Raw genomic sequence first — 24,420 nt, forward strand, 5'->3', positions numbered from 1 at the left:
GAATTAAACAGGGAGTGCCACAGTGTGGTCTCCTATCCCCACTTTTGTTTAATTTCTACATATCTAAGCTCCCTTTGCCACCAGTAGGAGTTACTATCGTTTCCAACAGAGCCGTAATAAAATCCTCAAATCCCTTGCTGGCAGTAATTGGGGAAAAGACAAAGAAACGCTCATTACCACTTGCAAAGCAATTGGCCAGCCGATTGAATGCTACGCGTCCCCTATATGGTCGCCAAGCCTAAAAACTACCCACTGCAATAAGCTACATGCCTGCCAAAGTACTGCGCTCAGAACCGCCACAGGCGCTGTCTTCTTATGTCCCCAGAACACCATCTACTTAATGAGGCGAGAATATTCCCCATCAGTGCTGTCGTACCGGATCTGTATCCGGCAAAGGACCATCACATCGATAACACTCCCCAAAGCCTTCGGGAGCAACTGTATCGCTACAACAACAACAAGCAAAAAAACACAAGCAGGTCCTTGGTGAATCCACAAACAGGCGTCGGACCTTTATGCGAGAAATTGCCCGGTGAATCCAGTACTCAAAAAACATTACCCAAAACTTGCGGAAGAGGAACCAATACTCCCCAGGGAAACTCGAGTCACTCTGTGTCAACTTCGTTCTGGATACTGTAACAGGTTGAACTCTTACATATCCAGAAGCAACCCCGACATAAAAAATGTATGGCCCGCTTGCAATGTGTCGCCACATGACACCAACCATCTCTTTAATTGTAATGTGGAACCAACGACTCTAACACCCTTTTCATTATGGTCCACCCCTGTTGAAACAGCAAGTTTCCTTGGACTCCCGTTAGAGGATATTGATGACAATTTGTGATCGGTCGGGCCATTAGGTGGGGCGAAGCATTGCTACAACAACTATAGTACCGATCGGTTTTTGCCAATAACTTTTAAACGAGTTAAAAAATACAGTTTCTGCTTTCGGAATCTTGACAAAAATACGCGTCTTTGGGTACCACTTTCGACAAGTTTGACGCGAATTTCATGTGCAAAACTTAAGTTGTATTATCAAATTTCGGAATTTAAAAGGTTTTTTTTCATAAGCTAAGAGTTTCCTAGAGTTCCGAATGATTATTTTGTCATTTTTATGACCCCTCTGCCCCTCCCACCAAAAAAAATTGGAAAATCTTGGCACCTTATTCAAAATATTGCCCTTCTGAGTGGTTGCGACTATTGGATTGGGCGACAACAGCAACCAACATAAAAGTTTAGCAGAAATTATTCATGAACAATTCGTATTTATTACAAGGTATTCAATTTGCAAAACAGTTCTATGACTCATTGCTATTGTTCGTTATCTTAGTGGCTTCATATATACCCGTGTAGTACCCACTCATATACCAAGCCATCAACATTGCGGACAAATGCTCAGAGTCGATTAAATTCTCATATAACATTGATGGAACTGGTGGGGGAGGTGGGACTGATTTTGCTCCTTTGCTTGTATCATGACTTTTGTTTTTTATTCCACCATGGCAAGAGGGCCTTTTTATAAATTTCATAGCTGTTTCGTATTGTAATCGGCGATATTTCTTTCCCCACGATGACACGAGGTGTTTTAAGAGCACATTGTCTTCATTATCGTAGCCTATGTATTTTACTACGCAAGATCCAGCATGTATGTCTATAGAAATTATTTTTGCCTCATAGTCACAGCCGTCACGTTCAAATGTAGCTCTAACATAGTCACCCACTTTGAAAATAGCTGCACTTGTATTTCCGATTGGTATATCTCTGGTAACACTCTCATTCGTACTTTCTGCAATTTGTCTCGCTATGTGTTCACCAACTAACTCCAAACTTTTGTAATATGATTTGACGAACAAAGTTTCATCCCATGCGCGGCAATCCATCGACTCCATAAATTATTTAAATCGTAGCCAATCTGTTTGTCAAACAACTAGTGATGGACGATATTTCACTATCGGTGATTGCATCGCCGCGAATGAAAAAACGCTAATAGTGATAGCTTCCAGCAAAAATGTGCCCGCAAATTGATTAGGAAAATGACTAAAAGCTGTGACGATGGTACACTTAAATCGTTAAGTAGCATTTGTGCAGGGCAGCGGTAACTTTCCCTGCAAAAACGCTCCACGTCATTTTACTAGTCATTTTACGGTCATTGTGACTTTCTACAGCGGTTATATTCATAGTCCTTTTCGTATGGGCGGATTAGGTTTTGTGACCTAATTTTCCGTTTCGTTCCTATTAATGTGATCGTGCATTCCGCTCCCACCTATAGGATGTGAGCATAGTACTATGCTGCTCACACACGTCACAATGCTCCTCAAATGGCGGTCATTTTTCCGTCATTTCACTCTACATTATCCAGTCATTTGACAATCAATTTTACTGCGGTTTTACCATTTATATAACCGCCATATAACGTAAATTTTACCTGCAGATTTACTTTACCTGGAGCAGCCATATGAATAAAATATGAACCAAAAAAATTGAATTTTCAATATTTATTATTTTCAATATTATTATATATGTACATGAAATTGGAACTTATATTAATCCAGTTCATATAAAACAGAAGAACTTTAATAATAAATAAACTCGCTTAATTGGTTTTTGTTTTCCCAATTGAAATCTCTTCTAAGCGAGCAAAAAAATAATATTAAGCTTTAGAAAAAACTCCAATTATTTGAATAATCTACAACTTAAAGCTTAGTAGAAATTCAGATCAAGAATATTCAAAGGTGTCGTGGATCCGATTGCTGTCGTAATTGAAGAACTTAAAAATGTACGACTATTAATTGAGTCAGACTTATTATTGTTCTAAATCTAATCATTCAAGCAATAATTCTGCAATAATTCTGCAACCCTTAGCACGAGTATTGATTGGTTTCAAATCTAATTCCGACAGCAATCGTATCACATCCCTTATTATATATGTACGTGATATTGCAACTTAAATTAATACTGTTGATATAAAGAAAAGTAAATACTTTAATAATAAATAAACTCTCTTAATTGGTTTTTGTTTTCCAATTGAAATCTTTTCCTATGCAAGCACATCGGTAACCTGTGTTGGCAAAAGATATGATTATACTGTCTTCGATAGATAGTCGGACGAGCCGCTACTCGGCGAAGCAGAGATGACCGTTATGTCGGTGGCAGCTGTTACAACAGCAGTTTCTAACTTTACACCATCCGTACAGTGTGATGAATGCTTCACTGCCTTTTCCAATTGCTTGGCGCCATCAATTTTTGCTGTTTGTAAAGCTTTAGCTGTAATGCAAATATATAGATGGGTTAAAGTGGTTTTCATATGTTATTCAACAACTCACCCTATACCATCATCACAGCCTCCTCATCGATTTTGAATATGTGTACTGTTTCAGTATTCAGACCCAGTTCGTTTGGTGCAATATTTTCGATTTGATGAATATGTATACTATCCGTTAGGCAGACAATTAGGTGCAATCGATTCATTCATATACTGTGGGTATTTGAGCCGTAGACGCAATGGCAGATATTTTGATTCTTTTTGAAGTGTAACATTTGTAAACAGTTGGGTTTCTCTGCTGTCACCATCACCACTAGAGAGCTATTGAAGAAACGGTCGCAGACACGCATAGATTTCTTACACCTTTTCACAGTTATTGGTTGAGAAAATGCGAAAGCCATATTTACCATCCAATACCGAAATAGAACTGTAGAGGAAGAAACATTTTATAAAATTTAATAAAATCAAAAAAGGTTGGGCTAAAATGGGGTAACGTATTGTATGTTAAAGTATTGCGAAGTCTCAGCGGCTTTGTCCTGGTGAAAATTGAGTTTGAATAGGTTTTATTCTTCATTCTTAGAAACATGTACGAAGGTACCTGGTAAGATATTAAAAATCCTCAACGCTTTTTCTGCTATAACTTAAAAAAACTCATATTCAAACTTCTGCTTAACTTCTACATATCAATAGCTACCTTTACCACCAGGAGTCACTATTGCTTCTACGCCTATGCTATTGTTTCCTACATCGATGAGCTTTGTAATAAAATAAACAACTATCTCCCAATCTCTCCAGTTTTGTCGCCTCGCGAAACCTGATATTGTCACCAACCAAATCATCGGTGACCTTATTTAAAACATGACCGCGCCAAATGTCGACCATATGGCATTACCCTACCGACTGTCTTACACCCTAAAATTTTGGGTGTGACTTTCGATCAGGATCTACATCTTGGAGAGCATGCGCTAGCAATTTTAACGAAAATCGTCGTTGGTGTGAGGGCTTAGCCGATCTCCATAGCGCCCGACTATGAGGAGGAGCTGTTTAGGACTGGCATCTACGCCGTTTCGCCTCATAGGAGGGCGGCGGGATGTCGGTGACCAAGAACTGCCAACCCCCTAATCCAGGGTGTTATGCGGACCGTGCCTATTAGACCATTTGTAGCCAGGGGATAAATTCGGCTGTATTCGAACGGAGCCTTCCCGATACCGGACCACCTCGGGAAGTATTGATGGCTGCTGTAACTGACGGTTCTTTCCCCGTATATAATACTGGACCGCTGAGCCCGCCTTGTAGGGCTGGTGGTCGTACGACCAAGATGAACGACTCATTACCTAATTTTCATAAGGACGATGATAAGAAGAGGACTGAGCCGCAAGCCAAGGACGACAAATACGCATTAAGCGATGCGTCGGACTCGGGGAGCGAGAGTAGTGCTGATTCAATGAACTCCGTGTTGGAGAAGCACACAAATGAAAAAGGAGTAGAAGATTGGGGAAGGGTATGGAGCAAAGAGCTCTCTCGAAGTACCGTGCAGTACTAAGAATTGTACAACGCTTGGGAGCAGTGGTGGACCCAACAGAAGAGGAGATCAAGCGCTAGGTAGAAGTAGGTCGAAGGCAGTTCAAAAGGTTTGCTACGAGAAACCCTCGGTTCTGCAACCGGTATGAGGAGGAAGAAGCGTCAAATGGCAGAATGAAAAGGCAACGTTTGGCGGAAGGCGACAAGCCTGCTTTCAAGAGGCAGAAAGGGCCCAGTCCCAAAGCCGCGACGCAGGGCAGTTCCACAGACAAAACAAGTAGGCCCAAAGCTGTAAGACAGATGGGCCCCAATAGCGAGGTAGTAACTACCTCGAAGGCTGCGAGTCAAAGGAAAGTTCCAACTATGGAAGTAGGAAATAAGCCAAAGGGAGATAACGCTAAGACTCCGACTTTCTCGGAGGTGCTAAAGGGAGTTAAGACTCCGGCTTTCTCGGAGGTGCAAAAGGGAAATAACACTAAGACGCCGGCTTTTGCCGAGAAGATGAGTGATGTGGCAAAGCAGTCACTGACTGTGGCGCTGGTTGATCGTAGCAGTCCTTTCGAACAGATGACTAGTGAAAGGTGGAGATCTGTAGAAAAGGAGCTTATTAGCTTAATGCTTAAGATGATGCGGGAACAACCAAGTAAGCCCCTTCCAACCTTTGATTCGGGGGGATGGTATAATGGTGTGAAGATGATAGCGTGCGACAACATCGCGAGCTTGCGGTGGCTGGAGGAAGTGTTTCCAAACCTCCAAAGGCAGGGCACGAACGCGCGTTTTGAGATGGTGAATGAAGCGCAAATCCCCAAGGTACCAAAAGTTAAGGTATGGATACCATGCGTGATGAAGTCGGAGGATACACTGCAACTTTTGCAGAAACAGAATCCGAACATACCGACACAGGATTGGAAGGTACTTACTGTATCTCGGCCTACGGAGGAAGGTCAGTTATACATCTTCCAAATAAACAAGCAGGCGGAGGATATATTGTACGCGCAGCTTGGAAAAATGTCCTTTGGTACAGGCAAAATTTATATGCGACTCAGGACGTGGGCGAAGTCGAAAAGGACCTCAAAAGCCTAAGGGAAAAAAGACAGGTGGAGATAGCCCAAGTCACCCCGAATGTGTTAGAAGGGGACCAACAGCCAGATGGTGCTGTGAGTCGCACAGAGGAACACCCGGCACAGCAGGTACAAGAGGCTGAAGGGGGCTTCGAACACTCTAAACCAAAAGGGCTAGGGGAGGACGACGACGTCACAATGAAGGTGCTGGAGGGAGACAAGCAGCCCATTGGTGCTGCGAGTCCTACATATAAACCTCCAACACAGTAAAGTGGCGTCGAGCGAACTCCTCCTCCTAACGCGCTGATCCAGGAGCCTTGGCTTCCACCGGGAGGAAAGGTTTCTGGACTTAGCGCGCGCGGATTTGGCGTTTACTATGCGCAAACGGAAGGACGGGTGCGAGCTGTAGTAATGGTAAGGAAACAGCTGCATTCATATATGCTGCCTAATTACACTACTGAGGACCTCATAGTGGTGGTGAAATCGCCGGGCTCAGATGGTACATGTCCGGCCATGCTACAAGTTTCAAGTAGGGCGGTCCTGGGATGGCTTAAAATAATATTCGATGGGTGCATAAACTGAATCATGTACCGCACTCTTGGAGAACTGCTCGTGTAGCTTTCCTACCAAAGGCGGGGAAGATCGGTCACGTGTATCCCAAAGATTATAGACCCAATAGCTTAACATCATTTCTGCTCAAAACCTTTGAGAGGCTGATAGATGTGTACATAAAGTCCAACGTGGATGAAAAGCTGCTCTCCACAACACAACAGGCGTACACCAAAGGCAAGTCAGTAGACACCGCATTGCATAGGGTGGTAATAAGCATAGAAAAAGCCCTGGAATATAAGGAATATGCTCTAGAAGTTTTCTTAAGCATTGCCGGGGCTTTCCAAATGTGCGATTATTGATGGTCTTAATTACGTGAAAGTACATCCAGCCTTACCCAGATGGATCGACTGCATATTAAACTGCAGTAAGATTACATCGCAATGGGGATTGTACGCGGCCACGAAATTAGTGGACAGGGGCACTCCGCAGGGACGCTGGTCATTAACCAACTGCTTAGGGGATTCTACGAGGGACCAGAAAAACTTACGGTTTACGCAGATGACGTTGCATATGGTCTTGTTTACAAAGAGGTACAAGGTCCCTAATTGGACCAGGCCTAAGTTAGGAGGGGCGACCCTACGGGAGAAACCTTTCACAAAATATCTAGGAATGATCCTAGACAGTATTTGTATTTGTATTTATTAGGCAATTCATCCCAGCACAACAATTTGACAAAAATTATTTTACAGTGCTAGTCGGTAAAAGGCATAAAATAGGAACAATCTAATCTTGAAACTTAAAGCTAATGACTATGGCTAAGAAAAGGTTACAACAAATAATATATTTAATAAATAGTAAATAGATAAATAAAGGAATGATAGAGTACATTTGCTTAGAAGGAATCAGTATTTTAATTGTCTAGGTTATTATAGAAACTTCTTAATTCTTTATTGAAGAGCAGAGCATTGCTTATAAGCCTAAGTCTAGAAGGGAGCGAGTTCCAAAGACGTATGGAATTAATGAAGAACTGGCGATCAGATATTAGCATACGATGTCTGAAGTGGGTAAGGAGAACAGATCTAGACGACTGGAGAAAATTTAGCCTCCGATACAGATAGTCAGGTTCCTTCATATATATTAATTTATGTAGCGTAGTGAGCGTTTTAAGTTTAATAAGGTTATCGAAAGAAATGTTTAGCAACCTGTAAGCATGTTGAGAGACGTGGTCAAGTCTTTTCAACCCATAGACGTATCTAGCAATGTTGTTATACACAACATTAAGTTTCCTATTACATACATAGTCACAATTGGAGTAAACCTCACAACCATAAAGGAGCGTAGGTATTAAGTACGCTTTTGCTATTAGTAGACGAATATGTAACGGAGTAAAATATTGTGTAAGCCAGAGTGTACGAAGCATCCCACTTCTTAGGGTTCGACTTCTTAGGGTTAAGACATAAGCCGTGCATAGAAGCCCACGTACCAATTTGACACAAATCGTAATTTAAGTTATTAATACATGAACTGGTACGATCACTAGGACAGCACATATACAATTGTACGTCGTCAGCATAAATGTGAATATTACAATACTTGAGAACACCAGGCCAATCGTTTATATACAAAACAAATAACAGGGGACCAATGATTGAGCCTTGTGGGACTCCTCTTAAAACACTGACGAAGTCAGACTTTCTGCTACCAACACTTACTGCCTGAGTTCGGTCGGCCAAATACGATCTGATTAGGGCTGTTGCACAGTTGGAGAAATTAAATAGGTTGTCCAGCTTCTTGCAGAGAACGGTGTGGTCAACCGAGTCAAACGCTTTTGAATGGTCGAGAAGAGTCAGGAAAGCAGTAAAATTTTTGTCAACTTGTTCTCGAATATCCTCTATCACCGATAGGAGCGCCGTTTTACAGCTACGATTTGACCTGAATCAAGACTGGGAATCTGTGAGAAGGTTATTAATCTGCACATAAGTATTTATCTGGCAGTGCAAAATTCGTTCGACGACCTTGGAAAGGAAAGGCAGAATAGCTATAGGCCTATACTCCTTGTTTTGCTTGGGGATTGGGATTACCTTAGCAACTTTCCAACATTTGGGAAATACACAGGACGTCAACACAGAGTTAACCAAGTAGGTTAAGTGAGGAAGGATTCTAGGAAGAATTTTTTTTTTAAATTTCGGACATATACCATCGAACCCCATAGCATTAGACTTTACTGAAAGAATGGCTTGAACGACATCACAATCATCGACACTAGCAAACTCAAGAGGACCAAAATCAACATTAGCGCGAATACAATAATTATCAGCACATATATTGTCAGTTGAGATTGGCAGATTTACAAAATTTATATTTATCTCATTAATGTCTACATCAGGGAGGACAGAAATATCACATTTGGATTTTCCGATACCAATATGTTTAATTGACTTCCATGTTTCCTTCGAACTCAAAGCAGCACTAAACTTGTTATTATAAAATTTCTGCTTAGCTGACCTAAGAGCTTTGTTTGCAGCGATCCTAGCTGTTTTGAAGCAGTTGTGAGCCTCCAGGGTTTTGTATCTTTTCCATCGTGAGTAAGCAAGGTTACGCTGGTGAATTAAGTGTTTTAGATTGGCACTAAATCAAGGGGTATTATTGTGTGTAGCAGCTTTGAGTTTCACTGGCACATAGTTGTCGAAAAGCCTAATAATATGGTTCTGTAGGAATGATGCCTGATCATCGACCGATGTAAGTGTACGAATCAAGCTCCACTCAACCGACTCCACCGCTGCATTAAGGGAACTGTAATGACTGACAGTAAGCTGTTATGGAAGCTCAACGTGGAGGAGAGGGTGAGGAAGGCTTCAACGGCACTTTATGCATGTAAAAGAATGCAAAAGAACCGGCATATACGATCAGAAGGAACTCGATGACGATGCCTCAAAACTAACAACCAAAAGCAATAATTATCATTTCACTGACACAAATTTTATAGTTTTTTTTTCGAGATTTGGACACAATGTTGTTGTTGTTTTTGTAGCGATAAGGTTGCTCCCCGAAGGCTTTGGGGAGTGTTATCGATGTGATGGTCCTTTAGCCGGATACAGATCCGGTACGCTCCGGTAACACAGCACCATTAAAGTGCTGGCCCGACCATCTCGGGAACGATTTATGTGGCCACGTTAAACCTTCAGGCCATCCCTCCTGGTACACCTGGTTGTTGTAGAGGATAACCTGGATGTTGAGGTTGTGGTGGATAGCCCGGATTTTGTGGCATTGGCAGATAGCCAGCCTGGGAAGGTTGTTGCTGCTGCTATCGTGGCATTGCATAACCCGGTTGCTGTTGTGGTATATACCTTGGTGTAACTGGATGTGGTGTCATTGGCTCACCTGGTCCAGTTGATGCGGGCGGCATACCTGGAGGACCATGTTTCTCATGGCCACCAAATGGCTGGTGCATAGGGTGTCGAGGTGGCATTTGACCGGGTTGTGACTGCATTAGACCAGACTGTCGTGGCATTGGACACGATTGCGGTGGCATTTGCTATTCACTTGTGTGCTGGTATGGAGCTGCAACACCGCCTGCACTTGATGTTGGTGGTGTAGCTGAAACTGGTGGTTGACTGCTTCGACCTGCAACCTCACCTAACCGCGGCGAATCCTGTTTCACTAACAGACGAAACGCCCAATGCCTTCGGGGAGTAACCTTATCGCTACAACAACAACACCAACAACAACAACATAATTCAAGTTAGATAATCTAAACTCTACCACTATATGCCTAGGTTTCGTTGCTTAGAGAATTTATGTAGTGATTGCATTTACTTACATGCTTGAATTCAGAAGAAATATATGCATTCTTTGGCAAGCTGGATGTTTTTGTTATCGTATTGCCTGTCAAACCGAATATTGGCTGATAAGTTCGCGATTCTTGTTCTAGTTCACGAAAAACAGTTGCATTGCGGACATCTGGACTCTCTGAGCGTTGCTTAAGATTTGACATGAGCGGCGTAGTTGCTGTATTTTTCATGTATGCACCAACCGGACTTACGATATGCGGAAATTGTTAGGTCCGGTATTTTCTTTGAGACGTGATGGCATAGCAGTTTGAGGTTTCTTAGATAACTCCAATTTTGGAACTGGTTTCATAGAAATTACAAAACGATTCGTTTTCTGTGCACTTGTTAGTGGTGTACGCTTTGGTTATGAGAATGGAGTTTTAGCTACAAAAAAATGAAGAAAAAAAAAATCAAATTTTATAAGTGTTATTACATTAAGTAAAAAACTTCTAAATCAACTAATAGTAATTAGTTACAACCCAGATCTAAGCGAGTTAACCAGCTTAAAAGCCATCAATAACAAGTTCCAAGAATATATCCGCGGCATACCTGCCGACCAAAATGATTCAAGGGGTTGTGATTGCCAACCTCACCTACCCGTGGCGAATCCTGTACCTAACAATTTGGTGTGAACAATTGGTGCCAGTTAACCCTCTGAAATAATCGGCGCAATTGTACGCCATTGTGTTGGCATTAATTTGGCAAAATGCAAAAGCTTTTCATCCTCCTCCCGTGACCATTCTGTCTTCTTTATGCTAGGATCAAGCCATTCGTACCAGCGTGCCTTACATTGCTTGGCAAATTTGCGGTGCAGCAGTGATGCAATACGTGACCACTGGTTTTTGCCATATTTCATTACAGCTGCTTTGAGGATTTCATCCTGAAAGTTATCAATTTAGTTAATAAACGGCCAAGAGTAACCAGTCGCGTCAAATGCTTACCTCAGTGTTTCTCCACACACCACATTTTATAATAATTCGCGGCATGGTGCTATATAATTGTGAATTCTTTCGGTGAGCACAAAAATCAAATCAAAAGTTTTTGTCGAAATAAACAGCAAAAATCATTGTATATTAAAGACTTTGGGAAAATTTTAGAATAGCACCCCCCGAGTTCGGGGTAAAACTTGGTATGAAATGAAATAGGGAGTTCTCCCGATCACAAATATATATATTTTAAAGTGCGCAAACTTATAATTTAAAAGTTATTTGTTGTTAAAGTTTGCAAATTTAGCAAATTTCTATAGCACTTTAAATTACAATTTACACATCTTTCAAAACCTTAATCCACATACATATCTATATAAATTGGCAACGATAAACTTAAATTGCATTTTTGTATATTTCACATTTCATTTTTGCATTGTTTTTACTTATTATAAATGTTTTTATTAAATCAATCGCGCTTTTGTAGCAACATGCACATATATATATATATATATTTTATTGATGACATTACAAAGCTGTGCTGCCATATATATATACGTATACACATATAAAATTTGTATAGAAATTTGCAAATTTTAACACCAAATAACTTTTAAATTATAAGTTTGCGCACTTTAAAATATATATATTTATGATCTGGAGAACTGCCTCTTAATTTTAAATCTTTCCGGAGATATTCCATTTAAAACTCTCAAATTGAAAAAATTTTCCACCACGAAATGTTTTGCTGTCTCTGCTGAATTAGAAATGGCGGATTTTTTTGCACGCAAAAATTACGTATTTTGCTATCCCTATAAAAATAATAGGTGCGAGAGAGCACGATACATTGTGGGAAAGCAAAATTTGACAGCATGCTATTTCATTTGCAAAATTTTTCATTCCAAATCGTCACCCCTGTCAAAAATTCGTGTGGCTTTGTGCGTTTTTGGTCACACGATTTTTGCAGGGTTTGTGACCAGTCCATTCCGTCGTACCTATTTATGTGATTGTCCATACTGCTCACACATATACGGTTTTAGGTTATCGAAATGTAAACAAACTATAGTACTGTACTGTTCTTACATTCACGTTATGGCAGTCATTTTTTAAGTTATATACCTGTAACCTTACGAGTATTTTTACAGTATTTTTACGTTAATATGACCATCTTTTCACTTGTGTTATGACCGTTTTTTTACTTGGATTATACTGCTATATAAATAAAATATTTCTTTAATTCAAATTTATTAACATTTCTTTTATTCAATATTTTTATAATATATTACATTATTTATAATAGTTGTAAATTATTAACTATAAGTCTTAAGGAAGGAATAGGTTTTCAGTCTTGTTGGTGACCCATAAATACAAATTTTATTGCATGCGATAAGTATGCATACAAAGTTAAGCGAAACTTAAATTAATTAATTAATGATATAGAAAACAAAAGAGAAGAACTAACAGAACTATTGGTTGCAGTAAACCATCAATAAGCAATTCACAATTTGGCTAAGTTGACTTGTAATTCGCCAATTTTAATGCTATACCTTTTTTATTTTAGTTCAGAAAGCTGCAATTGAGGTTCGAAAGTTACAATTGAAGTTCAAAAATTTCAATTCAAGTTCAGAAAATTTAAATTCAAGCTCAGAATTTCTATTTGTAGTTCAGAAAATTAAATTTGCAGTTCAGAATTTCTGTTTGTAGTTCAGAAAATTATATTTGAACTTAGATTATAATTTTCTGAACTTCAGTTGTAATTTGCTGAACTGCAGTTGAAATTCCTCAGCTTCAATTATAATTTACTGAACTTCTATTGAAAATTGTGAACTTCAAATGTAATTTTTTGAACTTAAATTGAAATTCCTGAGCTTTCAGAACTTCAATTGCAACTTTCAAAATTTTTTTACATAAAATGAATAATTTAACATTTTTTCTGACAGTTAAAGTGGTGAATTGCCTACCAGAGGTTTGAAACTGCTTGCATTCGTGTTGGCGCTTCTCTATATCATTAATATAACAATATCTTTTTAATAATTTAATTAACAGACAAATATAATTTTTTTTCCTTTACATTTTAGAACTGTGTACAAAAATATGTAATTTTACATATCGCAACCTAAACTATAAAGTATTTCAACTCATAATCAGAGTAACTTTGTGTTGAATGTTGATATATACCACAAAAATAACAAAATTCTTAACAAAACCAGGCTAAACGATAACGTTAACTACAAAAAAAAAAAGGTATTTCACGATGCTTTCATGGATCGATTTACACTTAAATACCGATTAAAAATTTTTTAAGTTGTCACATTTTTTAGTTTAAAATGCGATATATACATTCAGTGGAATAATTTTACATTGAGGGTACTTCATGCAATTTTCTTCGTTCGAGATTTTGCAATAATAAACGTACATAGGTACTCATAGTAATTTTTTGTTTTGAATTATGTGATTACAATATTTATAAGGACTATTTATTTGATGGTATTGGTACTATCAGTTAAATTCATCAGCAATTATTTATATTCGAAATATTTTTTGTTATACATCTATTTTATAAATTTTGGTTAAAAATTATTGACAAATTCGTTGCAATTAAATTGCTTTAAAAATCTTTGCAAACTTTAGGAGATTGTTGAATATTATTTTAATTGGAGCATAAAAAGCTTAGATTAGTAACGTAGGAAAAAACTTAGAATTATTTTAGTTAAGTTCATCACAAATATTTATATTCAAAATACTTTTTTGTTATACATTGCAATTATATTGCTTTAAAAATCTTTGCAAACTTTATTGTTGAATATTATTTTAATTAGAGCATAATTTTAATTAGGCATAAAAAGCTTAGAATAGGAACGTAGGAAAAAACTTAGAATTATTAGGTTCTTATATAGTTTTTAATCAAGATTATTTCAGTGTGTTTTCAGATAGTTTAACTTACAAAAGCTAAAATATAATTTACATAAATTAGTAATTACTTAAGACAAGGATAGTTTTTGTCTTTGACTTGATTGTTCTTTTTGGTATGCCATTTGAATTTTGTCACCCGCTGTGCGTTGCGCTGTTTCAATATAAGTTTGTATAATATCTTCTAACTCGGCAAGCACCTGAGAATTGCAAATCAGACATGTATGTTTTCTATGTGTATTAATTTATTTAAATACCTGCTTATATTCAATATCTGCATCGGCAATTAATCTTAGACCATACAACAAGTGGTCCGAGTTATTTACTGACAGGCACATATCCTGATTTGTGACGGCAATGGCATGTTTAAAACTGAAATATTCACAAATCGTTTTCCTGGAACCATGCCCACGCCTCATTAGGACCCTCCTCTGTAATGCGCACACAAGCACCAATTAAACTATCAAATATTGGCAGTGATGATGTCTCGCAACCACTAGCATCTTCAATGCAGCCAATTCTTGGGGTCCGGCATTTATAAAGGTTTGCACATCTTTTCGATGATTAGCTAAACGTACTAGCGCTTCAGTTTGCAACAGCTCTCGTTTGATATCTTTTATTTCTAAAACAACAACTTGTTCACGCAAAACATCAATATCTGGTCCACAATTTAATGTAGACGAATCATTGACAGCATGCGTTGATGTTGGCGTTGGTTGAGGTGGTGCATCATCTAAACCATTAACAGGTTTAGCAATCCAACGATAACGACGATCAATAAGGTGTAATGAATTGATACAAACCAAAAGAGATGCACAACGCTTTTCCATAGAAACAACGGTATCGCTTTCAAGCTGGAAACGCATCGATTGTTCATACATAATAGCAGAAGCTGCAAGAAAAAAGATTAAAAATCACTGTTTTCAACTGTCCACTACACCTTTTCCAGTTTAAGTTCAGAAATTTACAACTCAAGTTCAGAAAATTGCAATTCAAGTTCAGAAAATTACAATTCAAGTTCAGAATTTCCAATTAAATTCAGAAATTTACAATTCAAGTTCAGAAATTTGCAATTCAAGTTCAGATTTTCCAATTCAAGTTCAGAAAATTACAATTCCAGTTCAGAAATTCCAATTTAAATTCAGAAAACTACAATTCAAGATCAGAAAATTACAACTCAAGCTCAGAATTTTCATTTCAAGTTCAGAAAATTACATTTCAAGTTCAAAAAATTACAGTTCGAATTCAGAAATTTATAAGTAGGGTGTTAATTTTCAAAAGTTATTTTAATTAATTAATTTTATACTTATATGTTACTTGCGGAAGTGTTGATGCTTCGTTGACTATGTTTCCAAAATGGTGGCTTCGGTACCCGAAGTGTGGCTAGTGTACCCCAAGTTTGCTTCAAGGTGTGTACATTCCGAACCTTGAAATCAAATAGAGGATAATTCTTTCCAACAAGTGCAAGATGACGCTACGGCCAAGAAAGTATTTCAGTCGAAATAGCAGTTTGGAAGCAGTAGAGTAGCGAAGGTGGAGGAAGACTTGACCTCTCATGGTGCTCCCAATCATCGTCAGTTACCGCGAAACGGAAAGCTGGCATGATTTGTTACGAAACTGCCAAAATCGCTATTAAGTGCCAATTCATGATGAATGATGATGATGGCGTATAAGTTGAGATATTTTGACATATGGCGCCAAGATCTATGCAGACAGTACCTATACGTTACTTCCGGGAGTGTGGACGCTCCGTTGACTGTTTAAGTGGTCATATCTTCGTCATCACTGCTGTCATACTCAGTGCAGATCAATGGTTGTGACGCTAAGAATATAGTTGGATGGCATTGCAATTGCTCCTTATGAGCGAGAGTTTTCTTCTTCGCTATCTCGTAAAATTAATTTAAACGAGTTAAGATGACCAAGGCTTCCTTAACACATAGATACCATCTTAGATACATTTATTTCCATCGGATGAAAAAAAAAATATCTGACAAATTTTCTTGAACTTGCATTGTAATTTTCTGAACTTGAATTGCAATTTTCTGAATTTAAATTGTAATTTTCTGAAATTGAATTGGACATTTCTGAATTTAAATTGGAATTTCTGAACTTGAATTGTAATTTTCTGAATTTGAACTGTAAATTTCTGAATTTAAATTGGAATTTCTGAACTTGAATGGAAAATTCTGAACATGAATTGTAAATTTCTAAACTTGAATTGTAAATTTCTGAATTTAAATTGGAAATTCTGAACTTGAATTGTAATTTTCTGAATTTGAATTGTAAATTTCTGAATTTAAATTGGAATTTCTGAACTTGAATGGAAAATTCTGAACATGAATTGTAATTTTCCAACATATCCACATTCAGTGAATAAGTATCAATTAATATATGTTGTAGTATTAGCAATCAATAATCTTGAACATAGCCTACATACAATTTTACTCTTATTTTATAGCGGTTATTTGACGCACTGTCTCCGAAAGCACAGACAAGCCCAAATGGCTACCAAAAAGTACACCAACTGAAGACAAGAATTGAGTTGTTGCTCGACCTTCATTCGTAAAAAAGAGAGAAAAGATGATTTATAACACTACTGGTTAGGTTCGGCTATATTAATAATTTTTCAGTGCAGTTACATGCAAGTGAATACTTAACACATATTTATTTCAACAAAAATTTATTTGACATTGATAAGCTACAAAAAATGCTGTCGTTGTTGTTGTATTAACGATAAAGACTACCCGAAGCTTTTGGGGAGTTTTATCGATGTGATGGCCCTTTGCTGGTATAGATCCGTTAACAAAGCACCATTAAGGTACTAGTCCAGAACTCGCAGAGGTGGAATGCACACTCCCTAAGGGAACGCGCGTCACTCTAGCTCAACTTCGATCTGGGTACTCTAACAGATTAAACTCATACCTATCCAGAATCAACCCCTACATACAAAATGTATGTCCTGCTTGCAATGTGCCCCACATGACACCAACCATCTCTTCAATTGTATTGTGAAACCAATGCCTATAACACCCCTCTCATTATGGTCCACCCCTGTTGAGACAGCAAGTTTCCTTGGACTCCCGTTAGAGGTCATTGATGACAATTTGTGATCGGTCGCACTTATTGGATGGCTACAACAACAACACCAAGGTACTAGCCTTTGTTTCGTCCCTCCCACAAATTGTCATCCTCCCAGCAGCTCCTTGCAGCAGGATTGCTACATATTCTCTTACTCCGGGAAGGTATCGAACACAATCCGGGTCCGTCTCCTGACCCCGGTCCTGAGAAATGGTTTTGCTGCATTTGCCAGAAAAGAATCTTTTTAGGACGGTCATACTCTGTTCAGTGTGTCTCGTGCAAGGGATGGTTGCATCGGACAGGTTGTTCTGGGCTTGATCCCAAAACCCGACGTCCACGTACCTTTTATAAATCTTTTGTGGCTCCTTGCTGCTCACGCCCAAGGGCGTCCCGTAGTCTACGCCTAAGCGCCCCTCCACTACCTTCCAGCAGCCTCGCTGCTCAGCAAGCCACAACAAGTACCCGCTGCTGCTCGCGCCCCACGGCGCCAACAACTCAATAAGCTGATACCACTCATAACTACTACCTTCGTAGTAGAGCTGGTAGCAATGCTGAGCATCAGCCCCTGCCCCCGTCTTCTTCTCCCCCCCCCCCCCCCCCCTCTTTTCTCTTTCGTGCAGGTCAGGGAAACAGACTCTTAGTCCCTACCTCCGTTTGCACCGTCTGCCAGCACAGAATATATAGGTTTGCGACATCCGCTCAATGCAGCTCTTGCCTTGGGTGGTGCCACTTTCCTAGATGTTCTGGTCTCCGCGACGGCAACCTCTCGACGGGCTTCATCGCGCCATGTTGCCAGGTCGCAAACCCAAATCATCCGGGTACCCCAATGCTTGCCCAAGGGCGCCCAGTCCCAAGGCCACAACAGCAATTGCGTCCTGGCCTTCCACAATCTAGGCGTAGTCACCCGTCACTTACCCCTAGAGTGGCGGCGTCACCCCTCATGCACTTCAGAATTCTGCAGTTAAACTGTAATGGACTAACTGGGAAGATTACGGAGATAGTCGATTTCATGAAGCGGCACAACATCCGCATTGCTGCGATTCATGAGACTAAACTCACAGCAAGATCTGCATTGCAGACCTGCTCTGGGTATAATGTCCACAGGAAGGACCGCGAGAGCGGAAATGGAGACGGCCTCGCGTTTATTATACACCACTCTGTGCAATATCATATATTTGATCCTGGCATCGACCGCAGGGACAATGTCTTAGAACGTCAAGGCCTATCTGTCCGGTCAGGCGATGCAAATCTAGAAATCATCAACATCTACATCCCTCCTGTCACCTGTTGCCCCAGTGGATACCGCCCTAAAATTGACGCCTTACTCACTGGCAACAATCGCATTATCTTAGGCGATTTCAATGCCCATCACGACCTATGGCATTCAAACTTGCGGGCGGACAGTGGGGGTGAGATGCTGGCGGATCAAATAGAAGAAACGACGTTCTGCACAATAAACGGAGACGCCCCCACACGTATGGAAGGAAGCTGTCATAGCTAGCCAGATATCTCAATCGTGAGCGCAGAACTCGTAAACTGCGGCAACTGGCAGCCGATGGTAACATTGGCATCCGACCACCTGCCCATACTTATTTCGTTCGAGCGTACCGCCGACTTCGTCGTCACCGAAAAACGCACTTTCATAAACTTCAAAAAAGGAAAGTGGGAAGAATATAAATCTGCAACAGACAGCAGCTTTGCTGCCCTCCCTATCCCGACTGATGCCCGCCAAGGGGAGCGTGCCTTCCGTAAGGTCATTGAATCCGCCTCGGCACATTTCATTCCAGCCGGGAGAATTCCCGAAATCCGGCCCCACTTCCCGGCGGAGGCCGCGAGCTTAGCGAGGGAACGCGACCTTATAAGACAGCTTGATCCAGGCGACCCCCAAATAAGGGATATAAACCAACGCATCAGATTGCTTGTGGACGAACACAAGCGGGCGAAATGGGAAGAGCACCTAAGAGGTTGTAACCTCTCTACCGGTGTAGGTAAACTTTGGTCCACCGTAAAGTCCCTATCGAATCCGACTAAGCACAAAGACAAAGTTTCCATCGCCTTTGGCGATAAGGTGCTGTCGGATGCGGAAAAATGCGCGAGCGCTTTCTGCCGACAATATATAATGCATCCTACGGTCGACAAAGATAGACGGAGAGCCAATAGACATGCACATAAACACAAATTCAGCGCTTCACCAATCACCATCACCGCTAGAGAGGTTGAGGACGCCATTGGTCGCGCTAAACCATCCAAAGCAGTGGGCCCAGACGGCATAGCTATGCCGATGCTTAAAAACCTAGGGAAAGAGGGTTTCAAATATTTAGCGCATGTCTTCAACCTGTCTCTCTCAACCTTTGCCATACCCGAGAAATGGAAAATGGCCAAGGTGGTCCCGCTACTAAAGCCTGGCAAACCAGCTAACGTAGGTGAGTCATATCGTCCGATATCTCTCCTATCGCCAGTGGCAAAGACGCTTGAAGCCATTTTGCTCCCTTATTTCCAAGCACATTTGCAGCTAGCCCCTCATCAGCATGGCTTCAGAAAACTCTATAGCACTACCTCCGCGCTAAATGTCATTAGCACCCAGATAAATGGCGGTTTGAATCAATACCCCCACCATAGAACAGTACTCGTAGCGCTAGACCTATCAAAAGCCTTTGATACGGTCAACCATGGCTCATTACTGCAAGACCTGGAAGGGTCTACCCTTCCCCCATGTCTTAAAAGGTGGACCGCAAATTATCTGGGTGGTCGGCAGGCATCGGTGCAATTTAGAAACGAAACATTAAACCAAGGAGAATTAAACAAGGGGTGCCACAGGGTGGTGTCCTATCCCCACTTTTGTTTAATTTCTACATATCTAAGCTACCTTCACCACCGGAAGGAGTCACAATCGTTTCCTACGCCGATGACTGCACAACAATGGCCACAGGCCCAGGCCCAGAGATCGATGAGCTATACAATAAAATAAACGGCTATCTCCCTGACCTCTCCAGTTTTTTCGCCTCGCGAAACCTGGCATTGTCACCGACTAAATCTTCCGCGACCTTATTTACAACATGGACGCCCCAAATGTCGACCATATTGAACATCCACGTCGATGGCACTACGCTACCGACTGTCCTACACCCCAAAATCTTGGGTGTGACGTTTGATCAGGATCTACATTTTGGTGCGCACGCAACCGCAATTGTTCCGAGAATTCAGAGCCGTAATAAAATCCTCAAATCCCTTGCTGGCAGTACCTGGGGAAAAGATAAAGAAACGCTCATGACCACATATAAAGCAATTAGCCAGCCGATTACGTGCTACGCGTCACCCATATGGTCGCCGAGCCTAAAAACTACCCACTGGAAGAAACTACAGGCCTGCCAAAATACTGCTCTCAGAATCGCCACGGGCTGTCTTCTTATGTCCCCAGAACACCATCTGCATAATGAGGCGAGAATACTCCCCATCAGGGAGAGAAATGAGATGCTGACCAAACAGTTTCTGTTGAATACCCAGAAACCTGGGCATCCCAACAGACATCTGATTGACGAACCAGCACCGCCTAGGGGCTGAAGCAGTCATCTCCGTAAGCATTTTGAGGAAATACGGCACCTGAGAACCCAGCCGTATGAAGCGAAAAAACACAAGCAGGTCCTTGACAGGCGTCGGACCTTTATGTCGGGAATTGCCCGGTGAATCCAGTACTTGAAGAAAATATCCAGAACTCGCGGAAGAGGAACGCATACTCCCCAGGGAAACGCGTGTCACTCTTGCTCAACTTCGTTCTGGATACTGTAACAGGTTAAACTCTTACATATCCAGAATCAACCCCGACATACAAAATGTATGCCCCGCTTGCAATGTGTCCCCACATGACACCAACCATCTCTTTAATTGTAATGTGGAACCAACGCCTCTAACACCCCTTTCCTTATGGTCCACCCCCTGTTGAAACGGCAAGTTTCCTTGGACTCCCGTTAGAGGATATTGATGACAATTTGTGATCGGTCGCGGCTGTTAGGTGGGGCGAGCATTGCTACAACAACAACAACAACTAGCCCGACAATCTCGTGAAAGATTCTTATGACCACATTAAACTTTCTAAGCCATCCTGCCACCCACCCTCTAGTTCCATGAGGAACTGGGGGTCGCCAGAGCCATGCCTGCTAAAAATGTGTATGATACGTTCATATTTGTAATAGGCGAGGTTGACAAAGGGGTGGCGAAAGATTTGAAGCTATAAAGCTTTGTAATGCGCTAAGTCCCCACAAAAAAGCTTTTGTTTTATGGTGATTTAGATATTATTGCGCTAGTATCTTCTCAATAAATATTTGAAATGAAATTTCCTCTCATATTCAAAAACTACCATAACATATATTACTAGATAAGAGACATAAAATTGTAAAAATTGCCTGTCCCCTATATTTTTTTGTGTTTTATAAAATTGCTAAAAAATAGTTACCTAAATTGGTTTGCATTCCAGCTGGATTACCATTATCCATGCGCAAAATATCAAGCAGAAATGTCATTGCCATACGCATATCATTGATTGCCTGTAATTTTTATCTAATCCATACAAGAAAGGTGCTCGGTAATAATTCACGATCCGGATCGCCCGCTAATATGTCATCAGCTAATTTAGCAATGAAGACATTGGGCATTTCCAGTCTATAAAGACGTTTATCAATGTCTAGCTTTAGTTCATCTGGCAGCCAACGTTCGAACTGTGCCACAATAGAAACTAAAATAACAAGATCTTCGCCGACTTTTTCAGTTCCTGCAAAATATGTTGAAACTACAGTGTTCATATAGATCTGCTCACCAACAAGCATGATATGCTCCAAAGTTTCACATGGACGTAGTAAAGGAAATGTGTTTTTTTAACCAAACATACAACCAAAAAATAAAAAATAATAATAATAATCAATTGGCTCGAATATAAATAGGCCACTTGGCTGACAAGACTTCAAATGGTATTGCTCACAACACGAATAGAAACGTTCCTATTGCCGTGTGGCGAACTCCAAATAATCGTCATCAGTAACATCAAACTCTTTGACTTCATTTTGAATTTCATCTTCAACTGCTTGACAGACTTGGTCTTTCAATAAAGGCAGTGTACAGTGTTTAGATTCTAAACGCAAATTTGTTCGACGAAACATCTAATATGGAAGAAATATAACATAATCATTTTTTTGTTTTAATAATAACTACTTACAAATAATGCTTTTGCAATAACTTCACGCCCAAATTTGCCACGTTGAAAAATGTAATTGCAATATGCTTCTCGTGGATTCATGCTATGCTCATTGCTAATACAATATCGATCGGGTGGTGCTTCCAGTGAAAATGCTGTCCAACTAATGCCCAAACCACGCATTAATGGGTAATTGGATATACTAAATTATCCTTCGGCATTTGTCCATAATGCCCAAATTCTACTTTCCGCAACAGCAAAATCTGCTAAATCTAATAGTGGCGCATGTATATTCTTACGATAAATTAAACTCAATCCAGGCGAATTTCCAGCGTCTGTGTGTATGTCTATGCATACAAATTCACTTTGGTAGCGTACGACAAGAATGCGCAAACAGATGTATCATTTATTTTGCGTAGGGCACTAAGTTGAGCTGTACAGACAAAAAACAAAAAAAAAATATATATATATTATTTTAAAGTGTGTATAGGGAAATTTCAAAACCGTTTTTCAACTCACGTCCTTGGGTTCGAGCCCTACTACTATCGCGTACGCATTCAATTGATGAGACACATTGAAAACTTGTAGTTGACCATGCGCGTAATTGATCATCACGATATAAAGCCAATAATTATATTTGACCATTGATATAACTAAATACTAGCGAATTGGCATGATTTGCATCAGAGAAGTCACTTTTGCCACTGTTGAATAATAAGTAACCAAAATTAAATTAAGACTTATTGTCCTTTGGTTTAAATAACTTACGTAAATACGTTCTTAAGGTTTGAAAATAAACGGGGCATGATATTATTCTCCTTCAATGGTTGAGATGTTGCATGACCAGTTTCACAATTCATTATATATAAAACTAATTCAGATTGACAGGCTAAAGCGAAATAAGCTTCGACACCACTAGGCGATAGAAAGCTAAATACAGCGTGTGGTACAGCGCACGTAGCAGCATTTTGTGAATCAATAACATAAAAACTGCTTGGATCGCGTACAAATGAGTTATTGGCATCGTGAAAAATAGAAAATGTTTGAGACTCATTAAAATCTATAGAAATCCCTCCACTTGTTGCTTGCACATTGCTTTCTCCATTCTGCAAGTTAGTATTATTTGCCCCACTATCGGCCAATGTATCTGGATGCGGAAAGTGTATGTGATGTAGACTACAAACTGTTGTTACCAAAATTGTTACATGTCGATCTTGTTCAGTTATGGAAACATTTAGTACGGGAGTGTCTGAAAATTTGTAACGTACATTATTTTTGTACAATGTCTAGACACACGTCTGACAGTTCCACGATATATTGGTAGGTTCGCCTAAAATAAATAATAATTAAGTAAAATTCCACACGGTCTCTTGCCAGAAATAGGAATGTTGACAAACGAAGTTTTTCATTTCAGTGTCAATTTAGCTAGCCAAAGATTTAACTTGTCACTATGTCGAGGTCTGAATCAAAACGACGGTTTTTTCGAAAACAGTAAGCTGCCCTGCAAAAATCGTGTAACCAAAAACGCACACAGCCACACGAATTTTTGACAGGGGTGACGACTTGGAATGAAAAATTGTGCAAATGAAATAGCACGCTGACAAATTTTGCTTTCCCTCAATGTATCATGCACTCTCGCACCTGTTATTTTTATAGGGATAGCAAAATACGTCATTTTTGCGTGCAAAAAAATCCGCCATTTCTAATTCAGCAGAGACAGCAAAACATTTGGTGGTGGACAATTTTTTCAATTTTGAGAGTTTTAAGTAGAATATCTCCGGAAAGATTTAAAATTAAGAGGGAGTTCTCCAGATCACAAATATATATATTTTAAAGTGCGCAAACTTATAATTTAAAAGTTATTTGGTGTTAAAGTTTGCAAATTTCTATACAAATTTTATATGTGTATACGTATATATATGTGGCAGCACAGCTTTGTAATGTCATCAATAAAATATATATATATATATATATATATATATATGCATGTTGCTAAAAAAGCGCGATTGATTTAATAAAAACATTTAAACAATGCAAAAATGAAATGTGAAATATACAAAAATGCAATTTAAGTTTATCGTTGCCAATTTATATA

The 24,420-nt window shown here is 39.8% G+C and overlaps 1 protein-coding gene and 1 pseudogene across 1 annotated transcript; both read right to left on the reverse strand.

Moving 5' to 3' along the window:
• Positions 1–1,245: 1,245 nt before the first annotated feature.
• Smn (survival motor neuron) lies at positions 1,246–1,974 on the reverse strand. The gene has a single exon (XM_067778920.1). The coding sequence runs from the start codon at positions 1,887–1,889 to the stop codon at positions 1,299–1,301; it is 591 nt and encodes a 196-aa protein (XP_067635021.1). The 5' UTR covers positions 1,890–1,974; the 3' UTR covers positions 1,246–1,298.
• A 10,440-nt stretch (positions 1,975–12,414) lies between these two features.
• LOC137248572 (nuclear pore complex protein Nup160 homolog) lies at positions 12,415–24,025 on the reverse strand (annotated as a pseudogene).
• Positions 24,026–24,420: the final 395 nt, after the last annotated feature.

The sequence above is a fragment of the Eurosta solidaginis genome, chromosome 4 (genome assembly GCF_040869045.1).
Source record: "Eurosta solidaginis isolate ZX-2024a chromosome 4, ASM4086904v1, whole genome shotgun sequence".
Taxonomy (NCBI): Eukaryota; Metazoa; Arthropoda; class Insecta; order Diptera; family Tephritidae; genus Eurosta; species Eurosta solidaginis.